The following is a 19,945-nucleotide window of genomic DNA, read 5'->3' on the forward strand; positions in this document are numbered from 1 at the left end:
AGAACAGGTTAATTGTCAAACATCCAGCTAATTGAACTGGACACACAATGTGATTTGTTGCACTTAGACCTTGTGAATCATTAAGATGTGTATGTGTTTGTGACTTTTCTGGGCAGAAACTTCATTTTTTAAAATTTCTAAAAGAAAACAGAAGGAATATGAAAGAAACGGAGTTCATTATTATTACACAGTCTTTTTAGGCCTTTTCAAGCCCTATTTTCATTAAATAATTGTGCTAAATGGAAAAATTTTATGAAGCACGTGTGCCTTGAAAGCACTGCACCTTTAAACATATTTCTGACTGCCAGTCAGGTTTATCTAGATAATGGCCCGTGTCGTAGCTATGATTCTCAAACTTTGTATTTTTCAGATCAGAGGCTAAACATGGCACTTGGACAGTATGAAACAGATGAGATTTTGAGAGCTACTGCTGAGCAGGTATGTGAACTCAGGGATGGAAGTAGTGAGAATTTTTGTGATGAGGGTTTGAGACAAACATCTTTGCATACATAGAGCACAGCCCACTTCACAGCCTTGCTTTGGGTCCATCACACAACTCTAGAGCTGCTTGTTGTTTTTCCAAGCAGCAGCAGAATAAAACTGTCATAACGGTGAATTCCAGTATCTCTGGTGCGTTTTCAAAAGTTTGTCATATGCAGGAGAACACATCCCTGCAAGAATACTTGTTTTCTACTTCAGTAGACTTTTTCGCTTTTATAGGCTTCTCTTTTCCAAGAGATTGGTCTCATGTGAAGATAACTTTTTGTGCTGGGCACCATAAGCCTGTCTGAAAGTCTGTACAGAAGCTAGGGCATCAGCACTGTCCTGATGCTGAGGTGCATGGAAATGAACTTAGCATTTACACAAACTTGTGATTGTTCTTTCAAGAGCAAGATGATTCCCCCTCGGATGCAATTATGCTGTATATCAGAGCATCTCCAGGGGAAAAAAAAAAAAAATTATAATTTGTTCAGATTGGGCCAGCACTCAAGGATTTTTGAACATAAACCTGGAAGCAATCACGTGGGATATTGTGTATGATTACGGTCAGACAGAACAGCAGCTTTGGGTTGCGTATAAACATTTAAAACTACATAGACTCATGTGCAAGTACTAATTCATAAAGTATACCATTACAGAAAAATGCCCCTGGTGTTGATGGCGTATCAGGATCCAGGACGATGAACCAAAGGTAACCGATTCCAAAGGATAAGTGGGAATACTACAAAGTATTCAAAAGCAATTGTCATGTGCTTTTAGAAGTGTAAACATCCAGGTGAACGTGGTCTTACGTACACGTTAATGGCTCTGAGAACTTCTGAATGGAGGTCTGTGAAAGTGTTCCTGTAGCAGTTGTTTTTAGATGCTATTCTGTTTATTCAGTAGATTAAATATATGACTCTTCTTGCACAATCTGTAAAATAAAGGGTGAGATATGAATGAAGGAATTCTCTAGTCCAAATTTTAAGGTAATAAACAAAAGTGCAGGTAAGATTGTACTGATCTAGGTAACACAGGTAACTGCTGTCTGTTGAAGTCAGATGGATGTTTTTAAAAATGCTTATTTGACAATGTTCAACTAAGAGTTGCCTATTAGTAAATTGTTTAAAAATCGCTGTCATTTCCTTTCTGTTATAAAAATAACCTATCCTTTCTTGTTAGCTTTTAAGGCATTATCACTCCAAACTAATATAGAACTTTCAGAGAATTACTATCATTTACAAAAATATTAGGAAGGAAAAAGTGTATTAGTAGAACGACATTATTTTACATTCTTACAGGCCGCTTTACTGTTGTATGTGAAAGCAGTTATAAAGTCTAGGCTTTAATCGTTTGGGATTCTATGGATGAAATATTAATGTATTAATGCTCATTTATAATGTCCCGTGTTCTAGTTCTGTTATACAGGAAATCTGCTGTTAATGATCATACTTTAAAAGTAGTAATTAAATTTGTTCATTTGATTCTGGTCAACGTCAAGCTTGGAAATAAAGTGGCTGTTTTGTTCTCTTCTCTAGATTAAGAATTCTGTAAAACTAATTAATTATCTGAACAATGTTTCAGCATTTACAAAATTTATTCTAAGCATGTTTTTCAACTTTTTAGCTTGTCAACTCTAATCACAGAGTATGATAAACACTTGGAAGAAATGAGAGAACAGCTGCAGCTTTATCAGGTGTGGATGTTCGTAACATTTCGGACTGTATATTCTTAGTATTTTATACTGTTCGTATTTAGGCCATCAGTTTTTGTCAGTAAAGGAAAGCGTGCCCGCACCGTGCTTCACAAACTTGCTGGACTGCAGTCTGCCTCAAATGGATGAACGGAGAGCTTTCTATGAAAAGGCTGAGAGATTGTCCAAATCGCACAGGTTATTGTGTGTTTCGGGAAGTAGTGTAGGGAAATGAAACATGCATGCTTTATTTCTCTAGATGTTCTGATATGGTTGCAGGTGTTTCCCTAGGTGACATTCAGAGGAGTCAGCTGTTTCCCCCTTTCCTTACAGGTCTGATCTTGGCCACGCAGTCCAGCTCAGTCCTGCAAGTGTAGATACACCCAGCCTTCTTCATCCTTAATAATTCTTCAGATTTAAATAATTCTGTAAATGTTTATTGTCATGGAGGCTGAGGTGGAGGGGGACTGTCTTCGTTTCAACCACAGAAAAATGAAAATTTTTAATGCTTCATATGATCACCAAAAAGCGAAGTGATATGTTTAATTATTAAAAACCTGTGGCATACAGAAAGCAATTTTTACTTGTGATCTACATGCAGGAGTTATACTCTGGTTTTGGTTTAATGCACTTAATTTGCTTGCTCTGTCCATCAAAAAGATTCTGCAAATACCGTCTTCAAGCTTGACCGATTTTAGAAGGCAATAGAAGCACTATGCTGGTGGGCTATTTAGTTAACAAAACAGTCCATTTGACTCATGTAACTGAAGTTTCTCCTCAGTTAATTCCTAAACTCTTATCTCGAATGCTTAATGCATAAAAGATGAGAGTTATCCACTGTATCTCTAAAAGAACTTAGTTAATTAAGAATCAATCTGTAAAAGCTATAAGAATTCCAAAAGGTAAGTTTAGTGCTCGTAATAACTTCTGAATGCTCAGGTTTAACAGGACTTAGCAGCTGTTCAATTTAAGCGGCATCCTGTGACTTCCCTTAAAGAAGAAAGTGTCTTTCATTTACTGTATTATACTGGATTAAATTCTTCATCTTTTACAGTATCGGTCAGAATTAAAAGATGAAAGAATTACCGAAGTTTGTGTCACTTGAATGAGTGCTTACTCTTGCATGTTTTTTTGTGTTAGGCGCAAATGAGTGAGATGAGACTAAAATTTGAACAAGTCACCAAGGAAAATGAAAGGTAAATAACTGCCCTGCCCTGTTACTACTGCTGTTTTTCTTGATTTCTAAACCTTAAAAAGCTTTTTTCTAGGACCTTGAAATCTTTTGAATCCACTTAAGAATTGAAGATCTCATACTCACAAGCTTAATGTTAGAGTCTTTAAGTGCTTAATACAGATTACAGCACCAGGTTTAGGAGATTTAACCATATCTCTGGAAGAACTAGATATTAAACTATTTCAAATTGTCTGTTATGTTTATAGAACATAATGCATTTAAATCTGAGTTAGAAGTAAACAGTATGTACAGATTGAAGGTACAGTATACTTCAGTTGTTAAAAAAATCCCTGTTAAAGAAATACTTTGCTGAACTTTGTTCTTTGAATTTCAGGCTGCATGCAGAGTTGAAAGAGGGTCTTGAGAAGCAACTGGAGGCTCTTCCTTTCATGCCTCTGGGAAGTGACATTCCTGCAGATGAAGGAATAGTGAGAAACCTTCAAGAACAACTACAACTGACAAATCAAGTGTGTGAGATGAAACATTTGTACTGTTTCATTTCTCTTGTTGTGCATTCACAGATGAGGGGAAGCTGGTTTATTTCTTTGTTCAGAATTCATTTGTTCAGAGTTCCTTGAGACTACTTTGAGGTCCTCTTGACTTTCTGTAGCTAAAGAAACACATACCTATACTTCCAATTTAAAAACCTGAAAGAACTTCTCTCCTAGATTTGTATAGGAAGTTTTTAATATTAATTTGTGCCTGTAATTTTACCTAGTTGACTTGATCTTTATATTGAATTCCCGACCAGGAAATTAATGAAATACTTGGTTTGATTCATGTTTTTGTTGTAGCGTGTCATTTTAATCAAAAACGTTGTAATGTGATATAAGGAGGCAAGTATATGTGGGATATAGAAAATAATATTTAAATCTGAAAAGATAAGGAAAATTTTTTTGAGCTTATTACAATGATGTATCAATCCTGTTGCATATGATTAAGTTGAAGTGCCAGCTGAATTTTGGTATTTGAATATTATATTTACTGTAGGCCTACAGTAAATACCTGTAAAAGTTTGAGCTAGAAAAATAATCTTGAAAACTTGCAATTCACTTGTAGGTGAAATTTGAACTTGTAAGCATCTATTTTTCTGCGTCTGAATTCGGTATTTTGTCTGTGTAGTTGTAATGTGTGCAGAGAAAAGTACAGAAAATGGCATTTCTTCAAAACAGAAGTTGACTTCTCTATTTAGAGAATGATAGATGAAGGTAAATGTGCTGTAATAGAATATTTTATGCAAATCGTTGTTCTGTAACTTAGGAAAAAGAACAAGCAATAGAGCTCTGGCAGACTGTATTAGAGGAGCATGATCGACTCCAGCAGCAGTACCAGGAACGCATGACTGAAACGCAGATTCACGTGGCTGAAAGGCAGAAGCAGAAAGTAATTTTCATTTATATTTTTGTTAATTTTGGAATGTCTTTCTATACTGTAGAGAGTCTGGGTCTGTGTGGAGTCAAACTGCAGTGGGGGGGTTCTACCAGTAATGTTAATCGTTTTCCATAATAGTCATCCCAAGTTGAGTGGTCAGATGTGGTTACTGATTCATCAGCTAAATGCGCCATTACAAGTGGAAAAGTTCTTTATTTCAAATACATGGGCAGGAACTTGGGGAATGCACTGAGTCTGAGTCTTAGCATATGTATATGTGCACGAGATATGCATGTGCATATAAATAATCCTATGATTGAATTGCATGGTTGGAAATCTTCAGTAGAGTTCAACATCTGAAAAAGCTGCTAAAGATTTCTGAATTCTAAGGTGGAAGTCTTTCACGTTTTCTACTATGTTTGAATCCTGAATTTTGTCTGGAAGGTCACAGTGGGAAGGTGGGAAAAGTAGTCTCCATTTCCTGGTCGCATTCAGTAAAGCAGCATGTGTAAACAGATGAAAAATCAAGTTCACCAGCATTCTTCTAATGCTAGCTTGTGTTTAGCAGCCTGTTTCTGGGGAAGGCCTCTCAGGAAATCTTAGTTCAGAAAGGAAGCTGTTTTGCCCTGACAAGCTATATAAAAATGCTCAGTGTGTGAAGAACTAATAGAAACTTCATGCCTTTATGTACCTCGCTACAGATATTTCTAGCTCTGTAAAGAGATGCTACAAACTTTCAACATTTGCTTTCCATTTTCAACTGCACTAGACTTGTGGGTACAGTTACAGCTCACCTGTATAACAGAAATTTTTTTTACTGGTTTTTGTTCTTTTGTGGTATTAAGTCCACCTCAGCAATATGCTCTTTTCTGAGAAACAGGAAGAATATCTGTACAGCTATTGTGCTCTGTCAAGTTCCATAATTCTTTCAAGTAATAGTTACGAGGACTCTCTTATCTACATGTAGTTCCAACTTTTTGCTCCTGTTCTTTCTATTAGATTATTTCTTGCGTTGCATTGTCGGTTACTGGTAACACACACATAGTAGAGCGTACAGAGTCATTGGTAGCTGTTGGAGGGTTTAGGGCTGTCAGACTCCACTTTTCATTGGTAATGAAATTCTTGGTGGATTTTAATGCCATTGTAACAAGAACGAGGTTGAGCTGCCTTTTATTCTTAAATGCTACTGGTCTCCCACAGAAAAAGACTTTTCAGTTAAATAAACTTTTTTGGTTTAGGTTTTGCTTTTAATGGAGGAGCAGAAAATAGCTATCAGAGGTAAACAGAAGTAGTTAAGACCAACTAGAATTAGAATTGACAGAAAGCAAAGGTGAAAGAGGATATCGTTGTAAGGGTTGGACATAGTAAATAAGGGAGTTGTTGGAATAGGTTTCTGGCAAATACTTGGCCTTGAGGCTGTTAAACGCAGCACAGCTAGTAGATATTCCAGCTCAGCGACTTGAGTCCTCTCTATGCTGTGAAGACACTTGGCATGCTGCAGATGACTTTTTTGTGTTATGTTCATTTTCCTAGGAAGACAGGGTTCATGTTCAGAGACTCAGGAGTTGAATCAAACAATTTTTTTGTATGGACGCAAGACATCCTATATGGCACGGAGCAAATGAAACATGTCCATACAGGCATTTTTTAATTGAGGGGTACATGTCTGCTACTGTGCTTAGCAAAAAGGCTTATGGTAGCATTGTAGTCTGCATGGCTCTTTAAAGGCACTACTCATGTATGCTTTCATACTGTGATAGTAAGTGTGTATGAGTTTTGGAAGGAGGCAGTTTGTAACTGCGTGAAATTCAGATACGTTTTTCAGTAGTAAATCTAATTTGCCAGACTACTGGGTCAACAGCTAAAAGCAATCTAATTAAAATCTACAAAGGCATATGGAATTCCCTGCAACATGTATAAATTTCTTTGAAAATGTTTTCGGTTGACTATGAAACTCTAATTATACACTCTTTTTGATGATAATGATTATAAGCAGCTCTGAATTATCTTTTTAGGATCAACTGACTGGCTTTCAACAGTTGACTCGGCAACTGCATATAGCCAATGAGAAAATAGAGTTGGTAAGTAAAACCTTCTGAACAGTGACCTAGTAAATTATTGGTTTTTTTCTTACTAGAGCCTCAAAGTATAAAAGCAAAGCAAAAAGTCCTTCATACATACCTGGTTGGAAAAGAACTTGAGCAACACAGACTTGCCAGCTTCTCTAGGGACCAGTCAAAAATCAAGTAGTAATGGCTTTTTTCCTGAACTCCAAGCACCAGGTCAGGGTGATTGAGAGGTTAGCTCTTAATATTATGTGAGCTGTTTCTTCAGGAAGTCAGTGATAAGCTTACACACGGAATTTTAGTATATGGCGAGTGTAAGTCATGCATTCAAAACCACCTTCGGAAAGGAAAATTTTATTTAAATGATGACCTCTTACGTATGCTAGCTCTGCCACATATTTGTCAATTCCTAGTTTGGCACTGCTGGCTTCAGTGTCTGTCGTTGACCTTTTTCAGGGATTTTTCTGAGCCCTAATCGTCTTCTAGTGCTTCATCCATATCCTTAGATAGTGAGACTTCTTAGTCTCTAAGCTTTAGCCTAGGACTTTCAATATTGACAAAACAATTTAATATGGTAGAAAAATTGAGGTGAAAGACTTGAAGTTTCTAGCTGAGCAGCTTCTTCTCTGAAAGACATGATTCCTGTGTGAATTTTGATTAATGTTTGTCTTGGATACTGGGAGTGCAAAAAGACCCCTAACCTGCTCTAGGCAGTCTCCTCTCTCCTGTCTTTATCACTGGAACTTTTTTTCCTCACATGTGACCTGTTGTTAAAATATAAGTCTGTTTTGTTGGTGTGAAATATTGTAGGTATGAAGGAAAGATTACTACATTCTTTGTCGTAGTGCCCGTTATTGAACACTTTTATATTGCCATTTTTCTCTTTTCCCGCTCTTTCTATTCTGTTCAAAGCAAGTCAAGTCTTCAAATGTTCTTTGACTATGTTTTTAAGGTGTCTAACCATTCTTCTTGCTCGCCTTTAAATTCTTTCCAGTTGTGCCGTCATTCTTGAACTGTGGTGCTGGAAACAGTACAGTACTCCAATCGAGCCCTTTACAGTGTTGTGTAGTATGTTGCAGATTACTACAGAATTGTATCTTGCAAGCAGTTGTCCTGTTTACAAGCTGTTTCATTAGTATTAATAAAAGCAAAATTATGCACTCGGAGAGGAACTTTTGCCTTATGTAGTCAGTGATGGTCTCAAAATTAACCATTCTCTGAAGACAGATACTTTGGAGTTACTGGGAGGTTGCTGTCTGAAAACAGTCTCAAGCAAAAACAATGATGAGCTTTTAAAGCAGTTTTTCCTGAGGATTTGGAGGTCACAGACTGTTTGATCTGCTGTTACAAGCAAATCGGTAGTAGGTATCTCAAAAAAATAGAATCACTGAATGCTTAAAATCGTAAAATTGGAAAGAGACGATGTGGAGAGGAGAGAGTGAAACAGGTGAACTCTTTGAAGGAGATGAAACAGACGATGTTAAGATAAAGGTAATCCATTTGTTTGCGTTATCCAGAAAAACATTTGGCAAGGTCTATTGCCAAAGGCATAAAGATGTCATGGGATAAAGAAGCATGCCCTTTCTTGAACTAACAAACTGAAAAATAGGAAGTGAAGAGACAGAGTAATTAGTCAGGCTTTTTATTGTGGGAAAACAGCTGCGTTTCCTAGATGTCCTCAGGTTGGAGTTGTTCGGCATATTTATAAGTGTTCTGGAAATGAGATTCAGTATTGAGGCAACAGTGTTCACTACTGATGTTAAACTATCCAGGGTAGTGGAAAGTGAAAGTAAACTGCAGAAATTTGCAGAAAGATCTCAGGATGTTGAGTATCTTGAGTGAATTTTATGTGACATTTCATTGGTATTAATAAAAGCAAAATAATGCATGTGGGCAAGAGGGAGCTTTCACTTTGGGTACTCTGTGATGGTCTTGAATTTAACTGTTACCACTCAGTCCTGAGTGGTTACCACTCAGAACAGGTATTTTAGAAGTAGGAAGTGTCTGAAAACAATTCTTAGCAACAGTCAAAAAAGCAAGAAGGATGTTAGCAATTATTAGGAGAGGAGGGAAAAGGAATATATTGTGCCTAAGTCCACAGTACAGTAGCATCTTGAATGCTGCCTGCAGTTGTGGTCATCTCTAATATCTCAATGTGAGATATATTTAAGATCTAGAAAAGGCCAGTAGGGTAACAAAAACATGAAATGATTCTCAAATGAGAAGGCAGTTGAAGGAGAATGACACCTCCAGCACTATGACGCATAGAAAAAATGAAGGAGGAGCAATTGCTCATTGTTTCTTGCCTCTAAAACAAAGGAACTCTTTCCAGCAATATCTGGTCTACTGCGGTACTCATTGTGACAAGGTATTCTAGACACCTAAATTAGATGGGAATGTGGATGGCAGGTCTGAGCTATTACAATTCTCATCTCAGGAAGTTCTTACACTACCAAAATATGGGGACAGAAGGGGAGGATTAGGTAACATCACTCTGCATTTGTCTTTCTAAAATACTCTACATAAACCTTGGCACTTGGAGACTAGCCACAGTGTTAAATAGACCTTACTGCCTGGTTTTGTGGTATTATATTCTGTAGAAATGCCTTATAACAATTCTGAAAATGTAACAATTTCAATAGAAAAAGGAACATCTTACAAATATCTCCTTACTTTGCAGAGCAATCAACAGTTTCTGAAAACCGTAACAGAACAGAACGTGGAACTAGAGCAGCTACGAAAACAACTGAGGTATAAACCAGGCAATTTACAAAACTATTAAATATCTTTTCTATAGCTTTTTCTAACCTCCTGCTGTATCATGGGCCTTGCTTGTACTGCAAACGGACTGGATAGTGATAGTTACAATGGTTTCAGTTAATGCCTCTTCAGTTTGTTACAAATGTGTGCATCCTTAGTGTTAGGGTAGCATATTTCCAGTTAGTGGTGTTTGGTTCAGCTGTTTCCTGAAACAGTCAACATTTGACCTTTGATTTGAAAGGAACAAAGTGTCAGTATCACAACAAAACTGACTCTGAAGAAAGGTTTTCAGTCGAATACAATTTGCTCAAAATCCAGTTACATAATTACTCATTACAGCTCTGAAATTTGAATGTTCAAAGTAGTTTCAAGTTTTAATGTTTTTAATAAAACTTCAATTCATTGTTTGTCAATAAAGAGCTCTATACCATAGGCTCTTTGGAAGTTAGAGGTAAGAGAAGCATTAATCATATTCCTGAAGTATATCCAGGAAAATGAGAAAAATACCTGCGACACGATTTCATGATTATTAGCATTTACCGCCGTAGTCTGTTCAATGCCAGTTTACTGTATCTGTTAACTCTTTTTGTTAGTGGTGGTTGAGGTCAAAGTAAAATTTAATTTCAGTAAACAGTGGATTTGTGGACTGACAATAAAAAGGAAATGGATTATTATTCATTATCGACCAGTGATATTTTTTTTTCTATAGCATTACCTAAAGCTTTAAATAAGCTTTTAAAATACACTTCTAAGTTTATAAGCTTAAAATTTATAATATACTTAATTTTGGTTTAATGATTAAATTTTCCTTTGATTTTAGTGATTGTAATTTCCTTTGAGACTCTGATTAAAATATTTAATATGGTTGGACTGCTATGATGTTTTAATTAGTTTTATCTTTTGATTTTAAAGAACATCACGGTAAAAATAATTCCCGTTTTTATGTAAACAGTTAAAGATGGCTCTGTGTGTTTGTGCATGCACATGTGTTCATGCACTCAATTTTGTATGCAGCTTTTGCAGGTAATGCCGGTATTTAGAAACCTAGGTTGGCTGAACGCATGCTGGTACTGATTTTTATCCCTCCAAGAAAGCATGGCTGCATCAGGCATTCCCTCTCCTCTCTTCCAAACCCATGCAAAATATTACATGAAGAGCAATTGGTATCTGTTGTAATGCTCAGTGCTTATCACTGTAAAGATTGGGTGCTATACAAATTTCAGCATCTGTTTAATGAGTCTAGTCGTCAATTAGTAGATATTAAAGTTACTGCGTCACAATACCCACAGTAAAAGATACAGCTTTAGAGTGAATGAACAGATTAATTGGTGTTGAATATTGGTCATTGTTGAATATTTATTAACTAATTTAAAAATTGGTCTTTTTTTCAAGATTGGTTGTATCCAAACTTTCTTGCTGTGAGAGCAATAAAAATTATCTGCTTCTAGTATTAAGCTTCCACCCCCTGCTTGGTATGTTATGGTTTACTTACTAGAAGAATTTTGTTTTAAACAATGTTTATTTTTACATTTCCTTTGTATAATAAATTAGGACCAGAACCTGCTTACAAGCGCCAATTTACCTCAATGGCTGAAGATATGTTTTTGAGGGGGGCTTGTTAGCACCTCTCATTTTTATTAGCCAAGGTTTTTCCATGGAAAAACTATTTTCAACAATAGTGTGTTTTGGAGAAGGAAAACGTTGTGACAAGCAATCAAAGATTAAGGTTGTATTCAGGCTATTTGCTAAAATAAAGTATTTCCAAACTCAGTCATCACTTGCAATTTGCTTGTGCATGCTACTATTTAATTCTTAAAAGGGAAAGAACAACATTTTCACATCCCTACTTTTTTGGAATTTCTTTCCTTGCAGAAGGTATTAGTATTGAATTACTGTTTTGGTATCTCATTCAGCTATAAATCTTTGGGTATGAAAGCAATTAGCATTAACTGAACCTATTTTAGATATTCAATAAATGCTAACAGCATTCAGTTTATTACTGCATTTCTAACACTCTCAGTGGTTTTGATTTAAAAAAAAACAAACAAAAAACCCCAAAACAAACAAACAAACAAAAAAACCAAAACCAAAAACCAAACTTAAAATCATTCAGGTTATGGTTGTGCAGCCAGTTGAGTGTTTTTGTCAAAATTACAGATGTCATGATTTCCTTTGGTCTCACCTTTATTTCATTTTTTTTAAAAGGAAACTCCTTTTTAGGCTTGATCCTTAGAGTTATATGAAATTCTTTAATGATACCACTTTGATCAAATAATTTAGAATATGGCATGGCAAGCAAAATGGCCAAACTCTTTGATTCGTAGCCGTGCATACACACCAGGATCTGTATGACTGGCTATATGGCAATGAGCGTGGATAGTAGAAGGGAAGTGCTTGTTTTCTGCTTAAACCGCTGCTTCAGGAAGAAGGTGTATTAAAAGGTAGAAGTCCCTGGGACTGACTGAAAGCTAGTGGATCATCTTGCTCTGAACTTTTACTCACACATGCCCAAATATATAGGCATATTTTTGATTAGTTGCTGTTTTATAAATAGTGAAGTTGTGAGGGACTTCAGACTTCCATCTAAGTATCCCCAGGGCTGGAGGTAGTCATCTTCCTTCTCATTTCAGAACACTAGATTTCTGATTTAGTATGTTCTAGCTGGGCACGACTGCTCAGCACATGTGGCTGAAGTCAATCAAAGCAGTTAACTGCATGCCATTAATCAATAAATGGACAATCAGTGGCCTACACATTAATGACCAATGTTAATAATATAACAGGTAAACTGTGATACGAGGCATTTGCAGTATATTAATAAACAAATGCAAGTCTATAAACAGCCTTCTGCAATTAATCCCATGAAGTACTGATCTCACACGCACTTTCTTGCTTGCTCTTATATAGGTACACACACCCTCTCTCACGGGAAGCATGGATTAAAAGTGTGTGCACAGGTACTCCCTTTTGGGGACGTACATGTGCTCCACCTGCACACCCCTCGCGCTGGAGGTGCAGGTGCTCCAGCTTTGTGTGTGCTTGTGCCGCTTGCTGAAGTCTGCTAGTGGTGCCCTGCTGAGAAAGCACCCCGTGCGTTCCCACACGCACCCGATGGGTTGGTCCCCAGTTATTTCCCCCTGGGCTGCCAGCTGGGTGCAGGCTACTCACGGTGTCTGGTGGGGCGGCTGCTCTCAGGCACGAGAAGAGGTGGCAATGCCCATGGGGCGACTCCTGGCAGGGTCAAACACAGCTTCGCTTCAAACGTGTCGCCCACATTCACAAGTTCTCATGTTTCCTTTCAAGCTGTTGGCTTCTCACAAGTCTCTGTTGAATCTGGCTGGTGATGAGAACTGAGCCTTGCTTCTCATCAGTGTTAACATAAACTCAATGCAAAATGTACGGTTACACTGTACTATTTACATACTATTTACGTGCTATTGTCCTAGCTATTAAGGGGTCGTAGTCTGCCATGCGTAGAGACAATGTAATATTTGATGTATTTCTGTAGAGAATTGAGGTTTGAACAGATTTCACTTATTTATATGCTAGAATTTGTATTAAAACATTTATTAGTGCTTTAGTGTTTCGAAGCTCTGTTGGCATTGCTAGGACAGAAACTTGGCATTGCTAGGGCAGGGATCTGCATTTCAGAATCTTAAAGCTTTTAAACAGAGGTAACTTGCCAAGATTATGTTAAAGCTGCATCCCTAGAATCAATTTATTGCTTGTTAAACACACACCTCTGAATTTGATCTGGATCTGAATGTGGTCATTAAAATGCGTTTTTAATACTTAGGCTGTTGTGCATTTTATGATCCCTTTACATTTTTCTTATTTTTCCCTTCTTATGCTGGGTTTTGAGTTTTTATTTTGGGTTTTTTTGGTTTTTTTTTTTACAGCACACATTAAATATTTTGGGGGAAGCAACTTAATGTCCTCATAAACTTCACAGTACTTTTTGTAGGAGAAACGTGCATGATTCAGATAGAATAAGATCAAAGGTTTGGACCTGCAATGAGGACCATGTGTCTGGGAATAATGCTTTCATGTTTGTTTTTGCTTTTCAAAGAAATTAAAACAAAATTAGCTGTCTTGATTAATTAAGCTGAAATTAAGTATTTGCTGTAGAATTGCTGGGATTATGTATGTTTTGCTTAAGATTTTCAGATAGGTATAATATGCTCTTGTCTTTTATGCCGTTACATCAAAATTATTATTTCTCTAAGGAATTTTTGCTTGAAGTTGACCCTTAACAGCATTAAATATTTTCTAGCTTCTTTCATGGCTATTAGTGCTCCAGTTTGCATTAGCTTATCTAATACGTTTGCTCTTCTTTAACTTAATCATACATTCAATCATCGGTCTTTAAATTTAGCCGAAGATGCAGCCTGAATAATTGGGTTACGCCCCAGGTGAAGGACTCTCTCTGTCTTTCTGTTCCCAAGTCAGAGGAGTAGGAGGGTTGCTCATTTCAATGAGCTTTTCTACTGAGGAGGAAGTCTGATTCATTAACTAGTCCTTTTTTTTTTTTTTCCTTTTTTTACCCTTTTCTGTTTCAGCTCATCAAACCTCTTCAGATTACAAAGCACATCAGTTAAATTCTTCAGAAGTGGTTAATGTTTTTTTTTAAATTCCTAGTCAAATTGCTTTAAGAAGGGAAATCTAATTCTGGAAAAGACTTCTCTATTAAGTATCTGTGGCCAATTATATTTAAGTTATTGAATCCCTTAAAGTTTTTGATTGCTTAGTCCTCCAAAATATTTCATCAACACATACACCTTCTCGTTAAGCTATCTTTAAGAAGTAATTTGTTTAATAAATTTGGTATTCCTCTCTCGCTGCCACGTAGTAAGAAGGAGAAGAAGGGGGAAACCTTTACTGCCCTGTAGGAACAGTATTACGAAATCTGACTGCCCTTCACAGCTATTTCCAAACAGTTGTAATGGAGTTGTTTTTTTCCCCTATGATAATTGAAATGTAATTCATAGACTGTTTTCTTTGTGCAGGCAAGCCAAAATAGATGGGCGGACAGCAAATGCTAAGGTTGATGAAATGACCAGATTGACAGAGAAGCTTCAAGGCCAGTTGGAGAGAAAGGTATTCTTGAGAAAGGAATGATTTTCTATTGCAATGTAACGGCTAGTCAGTTATCTGAATGCTGACGTTAAATTAATTGCAAGTTGTTCTCTAACTTGTTTTATGTTCAGGGAAGCTCAGATGATGTCTGGATAACACATACATTCTTTCTAGGAAGAAGATGTGATATCTGCCCAGCAAAGAGAAACAGCATCTGACAAACGCTTGCAGGAAATGCAGTCTAGTATAAAACAATTAGAAACAAGGTAAAGATAGCTCATTCAGTGTTAATAACAGGATACGTGCAAGCGAGATAAACTGTTACGTCTTTTTCAGCCTCTCGGTTTTGTGTTTCTGAGCAGTTCTGTTTTCTCAAAATACAGATATCTTATGCTTGGCTGCTCTCCATCTTATTTGTTCTATTCTGCAGCCTTTCAGAACAGCTTCTGATTTCAGTGTGTTTAAAATGATAAAACAGACCACCTGATTTTATTGACTGTAAGTGAGAAAAAACGAGGCATATATTTTTCATTCTAGTGCAGAAATTCTAGTTACTCAACTCTAACTCTCGTTAGCTTTAGGTGGAGTTCTAAAGAAAAACATTCACACTGAAATTCGAAAATGTTTATGTAAACTAGCTGGTTTTGAGGTGAATACAGATTTTTCTTTCTGTGTTAAATAAGATTTGGTTTCAGGTCTTAGTTTAACAATCTTTATACAAAAAAGATCATTTAAGAAAACTGTTAAAGCACACTTCTTAACAATAAATGCTAGTTACAAAAGTAGTTTGAATACCTGCTAAGGAGTAGAACTTTAATTCCAGCACTATCTACTGGAAGATCTAAGACTTGATCAGGTTCTTTTGTCTGGGTTGCCCCCCCCCCCCCCCCCCGCCCTTCACTTTCCAAGGATATCACTCTTAGCTGAGCGCAGTGTTTTTGATTCAAGTATCATGAGCGGTTATTAACATCAGTCAAATGACCTGATAGCTGAGAAGAATTCATAAATTTCTTATTGAAATAACTGTATGACTGTTCATCTTCCCTTCTTGGTCACAGCCTTGCGACCGTGATTAGCAGACTCTTCAGTAACTCTGGGAACCAACCTTGTGACCGTGTGGTCAAGTACTGCCGCGAGGAGTTGCACAGACTTGTGTGGCTACCTCTGCTTGATGAATTTCACTGGCCTAAGCGTTGTGGAGGCTCTTAAGTTTATTTTAGAATGTCTTAAGGAATTAGCTAGTTTTATTATTTTCTGTAGGTTTTTGGTTCTAGAAAAATTGTGATTTGGTTCTACAAAAATAGAATGCTTGTCTTTATGTTTTATTACAAACATGTTAGAAAGTACAGAAGCGTGGCTGCTTGAAAAGGCAGCTCAAGTGTTGCCCAAGTGCTCACTGTGGATATGTAGAACCATGCACTTTATTGAACCAGCAGCACTTGTGGAACTTTCTGAGATCTTTTCGAGGATACCTCTGAGACTCTCTTGCCCTTTCTTGTGCCTGCCAATACTGACAATCATAATTAAACAATAAGAGTTTCTGAGCTGTTGTAAAATTAGCAGCGGTTTTCTTGTTCTAATGGTATAGCTGCAACTTCATTGCCCACATCCAATTATTCCATTTCCTCCACAGAGGGAAACTTTATTCCTTCTGGGGCTGTTCTGTTCTGTTTTAATATAGAACATTTTCAGTGATGTATCCCAGGATAGCAGCATTCTTCCAAGGATCTTCTGAGATTAGATATCTGAGTTAACTCCTTTAATTCTGTTTCTTTCTAGGACTTGATGAATATTAAACTCAAAGCTTCCGTCCAAAAACAGCGGAAAACCAGGATTGACGTTTTGACAACTTAGGAATAAATACTTCCTATTAGTTTAGTTTGAAAGAATTAGCGTCTTAATTAAACACCTTGTTGTTAAATGAGTAAAATTATTACTGTCTTGCAGATTACGTGTTACTGTCCAAGACGCTGAACAGCTGAGAACAGAAAGAACAGCCCTGGAGAAACAAATCGGAGAGCTTCAAACAAAGTGTGATAATCTAGAAAGGGAGAAGTACGATGCTGTTGCAAAAGTCCAAGTTTGCATACAGCTCTTAGAAGAAACTAACGTACAAAAAAGTCAGGTAAGGCAACGGATGAAGGTATTTCTTAGATATTGGAATACTTTCAGTACTTACAGTTGTGAAGTGCCTGATTATGTATTCTTACAGGCATCCGTCCATAGGCAACGAAGCTTCTTTTATGTCTGTTGTACTAAAATTAGTAATGCGTAAGATGGCAAACTGTGGTATCACCATACATTACTTAGACGTGTCAGACAGTATAAATTTCAAAGAATATGTTGAGTGCCTGGCTAAAGGTGATCTAAGTGGTAATACTCTGCCTGAACTTGAGTTTTCAAACATTTTTGACAGCGCTTCTTATCAAATACTTAAAAACAAATTAGGCTGTCAGAATAAAAAGGCACGTCCTGTTATGAATTTATAACTTACTAATGGTTAGGAAAGAGGAGCTAAAACTAAAGGGACTTTTTTGTTATATGATGGACATAGGTCACCAAGAGAGTGAGTTCTGTGTTCAGATCTCAATTATTCAGAAGTTGTCTGGAAAAGGGCCTGCGTAATGAGTGGGTGAAGTCTGCAGTCAGGAAAAAATTGCAGAGGCGTTTATTAGTGTATTATAAAATGGCAGAAGAAATTCTAATGTGCCATACTCGGTGCTGAACTTAGTCTTTACCAGTCAAAAAATGTTTTAGGAGATGGTGTGGATGTCTCAAATACATTCACGCGATCCGCAGTGGTACTTGATACAATGAATAGAATGTTCAGAATGAGAGTTAAAAATAAAGATGCCTTTAAACATAGCACCATCGTGTGCAGTTTTGATCAGCCTGTTTCAGGCAAGACACAGGAGAATTAGGAAAGTGCAGGAGGAGTCAACAAAGAAAACTAGACGTGCAGAGAAGCCTTAAAACAAATTTTTATATACAATGTGTTATTAAACTGTCATAGGATGACGTGTGTGCCAAAAGTATAGATATGAAAACAGTCAAATTCATGACAGGACAATCCACCAAAACTTCCTGAAGAACAGGGTCTAATCTAGCAAGTCTTGACATGTCTCTTGATCCAAAAAAAGTTACCGTTTCCAAGTTCTTAACTTTCCTGAAGTATCTGCTGTTTGCCCCTTTAGGATACAGGGCTTGGTAACCTTTTGTCTAGTATGGGCTCTTTGTGTTTTAACGCTAAGCTTCAGTTCGAGTTAGGCTTTTAGAAATGTAGTGTATTGTGTTTGCTGGCAAGACAGAACTTTAATGCACGTTTGGTGACTGTAGCCATCTGTAAGTGAAACCCAGTTTAGTTAACGTCTGTGGGAATAAATGGAGAATTTGGAATTGATTCTGTTTGGGCTAACACGTTGAACTGTTGAGCAGTTAAGGACATAAATGCTCCCTTTCAGTCTGAAGTCACTTTTCAAACTTGAGGAGCCTCCTGAGTATCTAAACTAGCTTTTTACTTTTAACTTCTGGAGTATTAAAGTTAGCGCTGCTCTTGCTGATTTCAGTTCTGTGACAAAGGAGGCAGACCTGCCTCCTTTTTTCTGACAGAAAAGGTAACTAACTTCTTGAAAGAGATTCTGCTACCTTCTGGCCTGCTTCCAGAATAGATTACAATATTGACAAAGCTTAGGGTTCTGGTCATTACTGCAGCTAAACGCCTGTGATTCTTCCTGTTATACAAAAGAGGATTATCATCTCGTTACAATCTTTCTTCCCATATATTTATAGCCATTTAGGAAACCCTTTGGTGGCATCTTTTCATAATTTCCTCATACCTTTCTGCATCTCATTTGCTTTATGAACGGATCTTCTACAGTTCCCTTTACCTGTTAGGCTTTGGTTCAGAAAGGGGTGAAAAATGAAGTTTTACATCCTCCAGCTCTTCATGGCCACCTTTGGACTTGTCAGTTGCTTTTTCTTAGTAAGATATTTCAACCCTTAACAGCATTCCCCTACAACTGGATAGTGGGGAGAACATGAAGAATGAAAGGTGAAAATAAAATCATTTTTTTCAGAGTTTAAAAAACCAGAAAACACTCTTTCATTTGCAGATTACTGGTAAGGAGTATAAATCGCATTTCCAGTTGGCTAACTATTAGTACATCAGAGCAGTGTTAGAACACCATTTTTCATCCAAAAGTAGTTCAGCAGATCATTTGATGCCACTTGCTATAAACTCACATGAAGCTGACAGAAAGAAGTGGTCCAGTAAAAATTGTAGTGATGTAAATTGCGTCTCGAAGACAGTAACTGAGCAGTTATGGATAAGTAAGTGGCTTGTTATAAGTAACAGTTTAGATTGATGCTGTAGTAAGAATAAACTGGAATTTGCACACACTTGTTAATTTACTGCTCTGGCTAAAGGATCCCGAATTTTTCAAACTGGGAAGTTTGTTAATGAGCAGGATAACAAAATGCAGCATAATATACATATGAGTTAACTCTTTGTGTCTTCAACTGTGGCCACAGAGGTTTCTCCCTGCTCTGTAAGAGACTGAGGAGTGGGAGTAACAGGCTGTCATAATAATGCTGCTTGTGTGCAGAAGCACACAAAGCTAAGCTTACAAAAAGACATCAGAAGAATTTTAAAAGAGTAGTTTGAGAAATAAAATACAAAGTTGAATTGAATGGGAGCAGTAAAAGAGAGTATGACGGATGAAGTGGCATGTTACTGCCTGAAGTGAGTCACCTTCTATAGGCTGAATTTATGTCATCCAATAGGGATGCTTTTATGTCTCTCTCCCGTTATGCATCTACCTATTCTTTATGTGCCACCTAGGATTTTTCATCTCGCCCATCGAGAACTCTATATTCTATGATCTTTTCAGACCAGTATCTCCTATTATACTTCAACATCAGTAGCTTTCTTGCATCCTCCAGAGGAAGGGTTCCTCGCTACACCTTTTTCTGTAATTCTTGCCATTCTTTTATGCTAAAGAGCTGTTTGGTTTATTGTTAGCCACCGTGAAAGGGACTGCATACACATTCCTTAGTTGTTCATAAATCTTTACTCCTTTACTTTTAGTTTTCTGGGAGATGAGTAATTTAGTGTGTCAACCATAAAAAATGCTTAGCTGTATGTAGGAGCACGTGTGTGTGTGTATACAGGTATTTGGTTTCCTAACAGAAAACTTTCTATGTGTCGTCGTTGGCATTTTTTTATTACAGATCCTGGCCCCAGATGAGAACACTGGAGAGTAGCTT

The 19,945-nt window shown here is 37.1% G+C and overlaps 1 protein-coding gene across 3 annotated transcripts in view; it reads left to right on the top strand.

The window, feature by feature from the left end:
• The window catches only part of SCLT1 (sodium channel and clathrin linker 1), a 44,540-nt gene that overhangs the window by 3,459 nt on the left and 21,136 nt on the right, over window positions 1–19,945 (top strand). For 2 of the 3 annotated variants that reach the window (XM_087736826.1, XM_087736828.1), the window contains exons 3-13: window positions 371–438; window positions 1,140–1,192; window positions 2,107–2,176; window positions 3,314–3,369; window positions 3,742–3,874; window positions 4,668–4,790; window positions 6,794–6,859; window positions 9,525–9,595; window positions 14,611–14,701; window positions 14,855–14,946; window positions 16,628–16,805. In XM_087736826.1, coding sequence (XP_087592952.1) covers window positions 371–438; window positions 1,140–1,192; window positions 2,107–2,176; window positions 3,314–3,369; window positions 3,742–3,874; window positions 4,668–4,790; window positions 6,794–6,859; window positions 9,525–9,595; window positions 14,611–14,701; window positions 14,855–14,946; window positions 16,628–16,805 — 1,001 coding nt within the window. The other variant, XM_087736829.1, reaches the window with a different exon arrangement.

This window comes from Nipponia nippon, unplaced genomic scaffold, assembly GCF_047370975.1.
Source record: "Nipponia nippon isolate SJK-2023a ecotype South Korea unplaced genomic scaffold, ASM4737097v1 scaffold_6, whole genome shotgun sequence".
NCBI lineage: Eukaryota > Metazoa > Chordata > Aves > Pelecaniformes > Threskiornithidae > Nipponia > Nipponia nippon.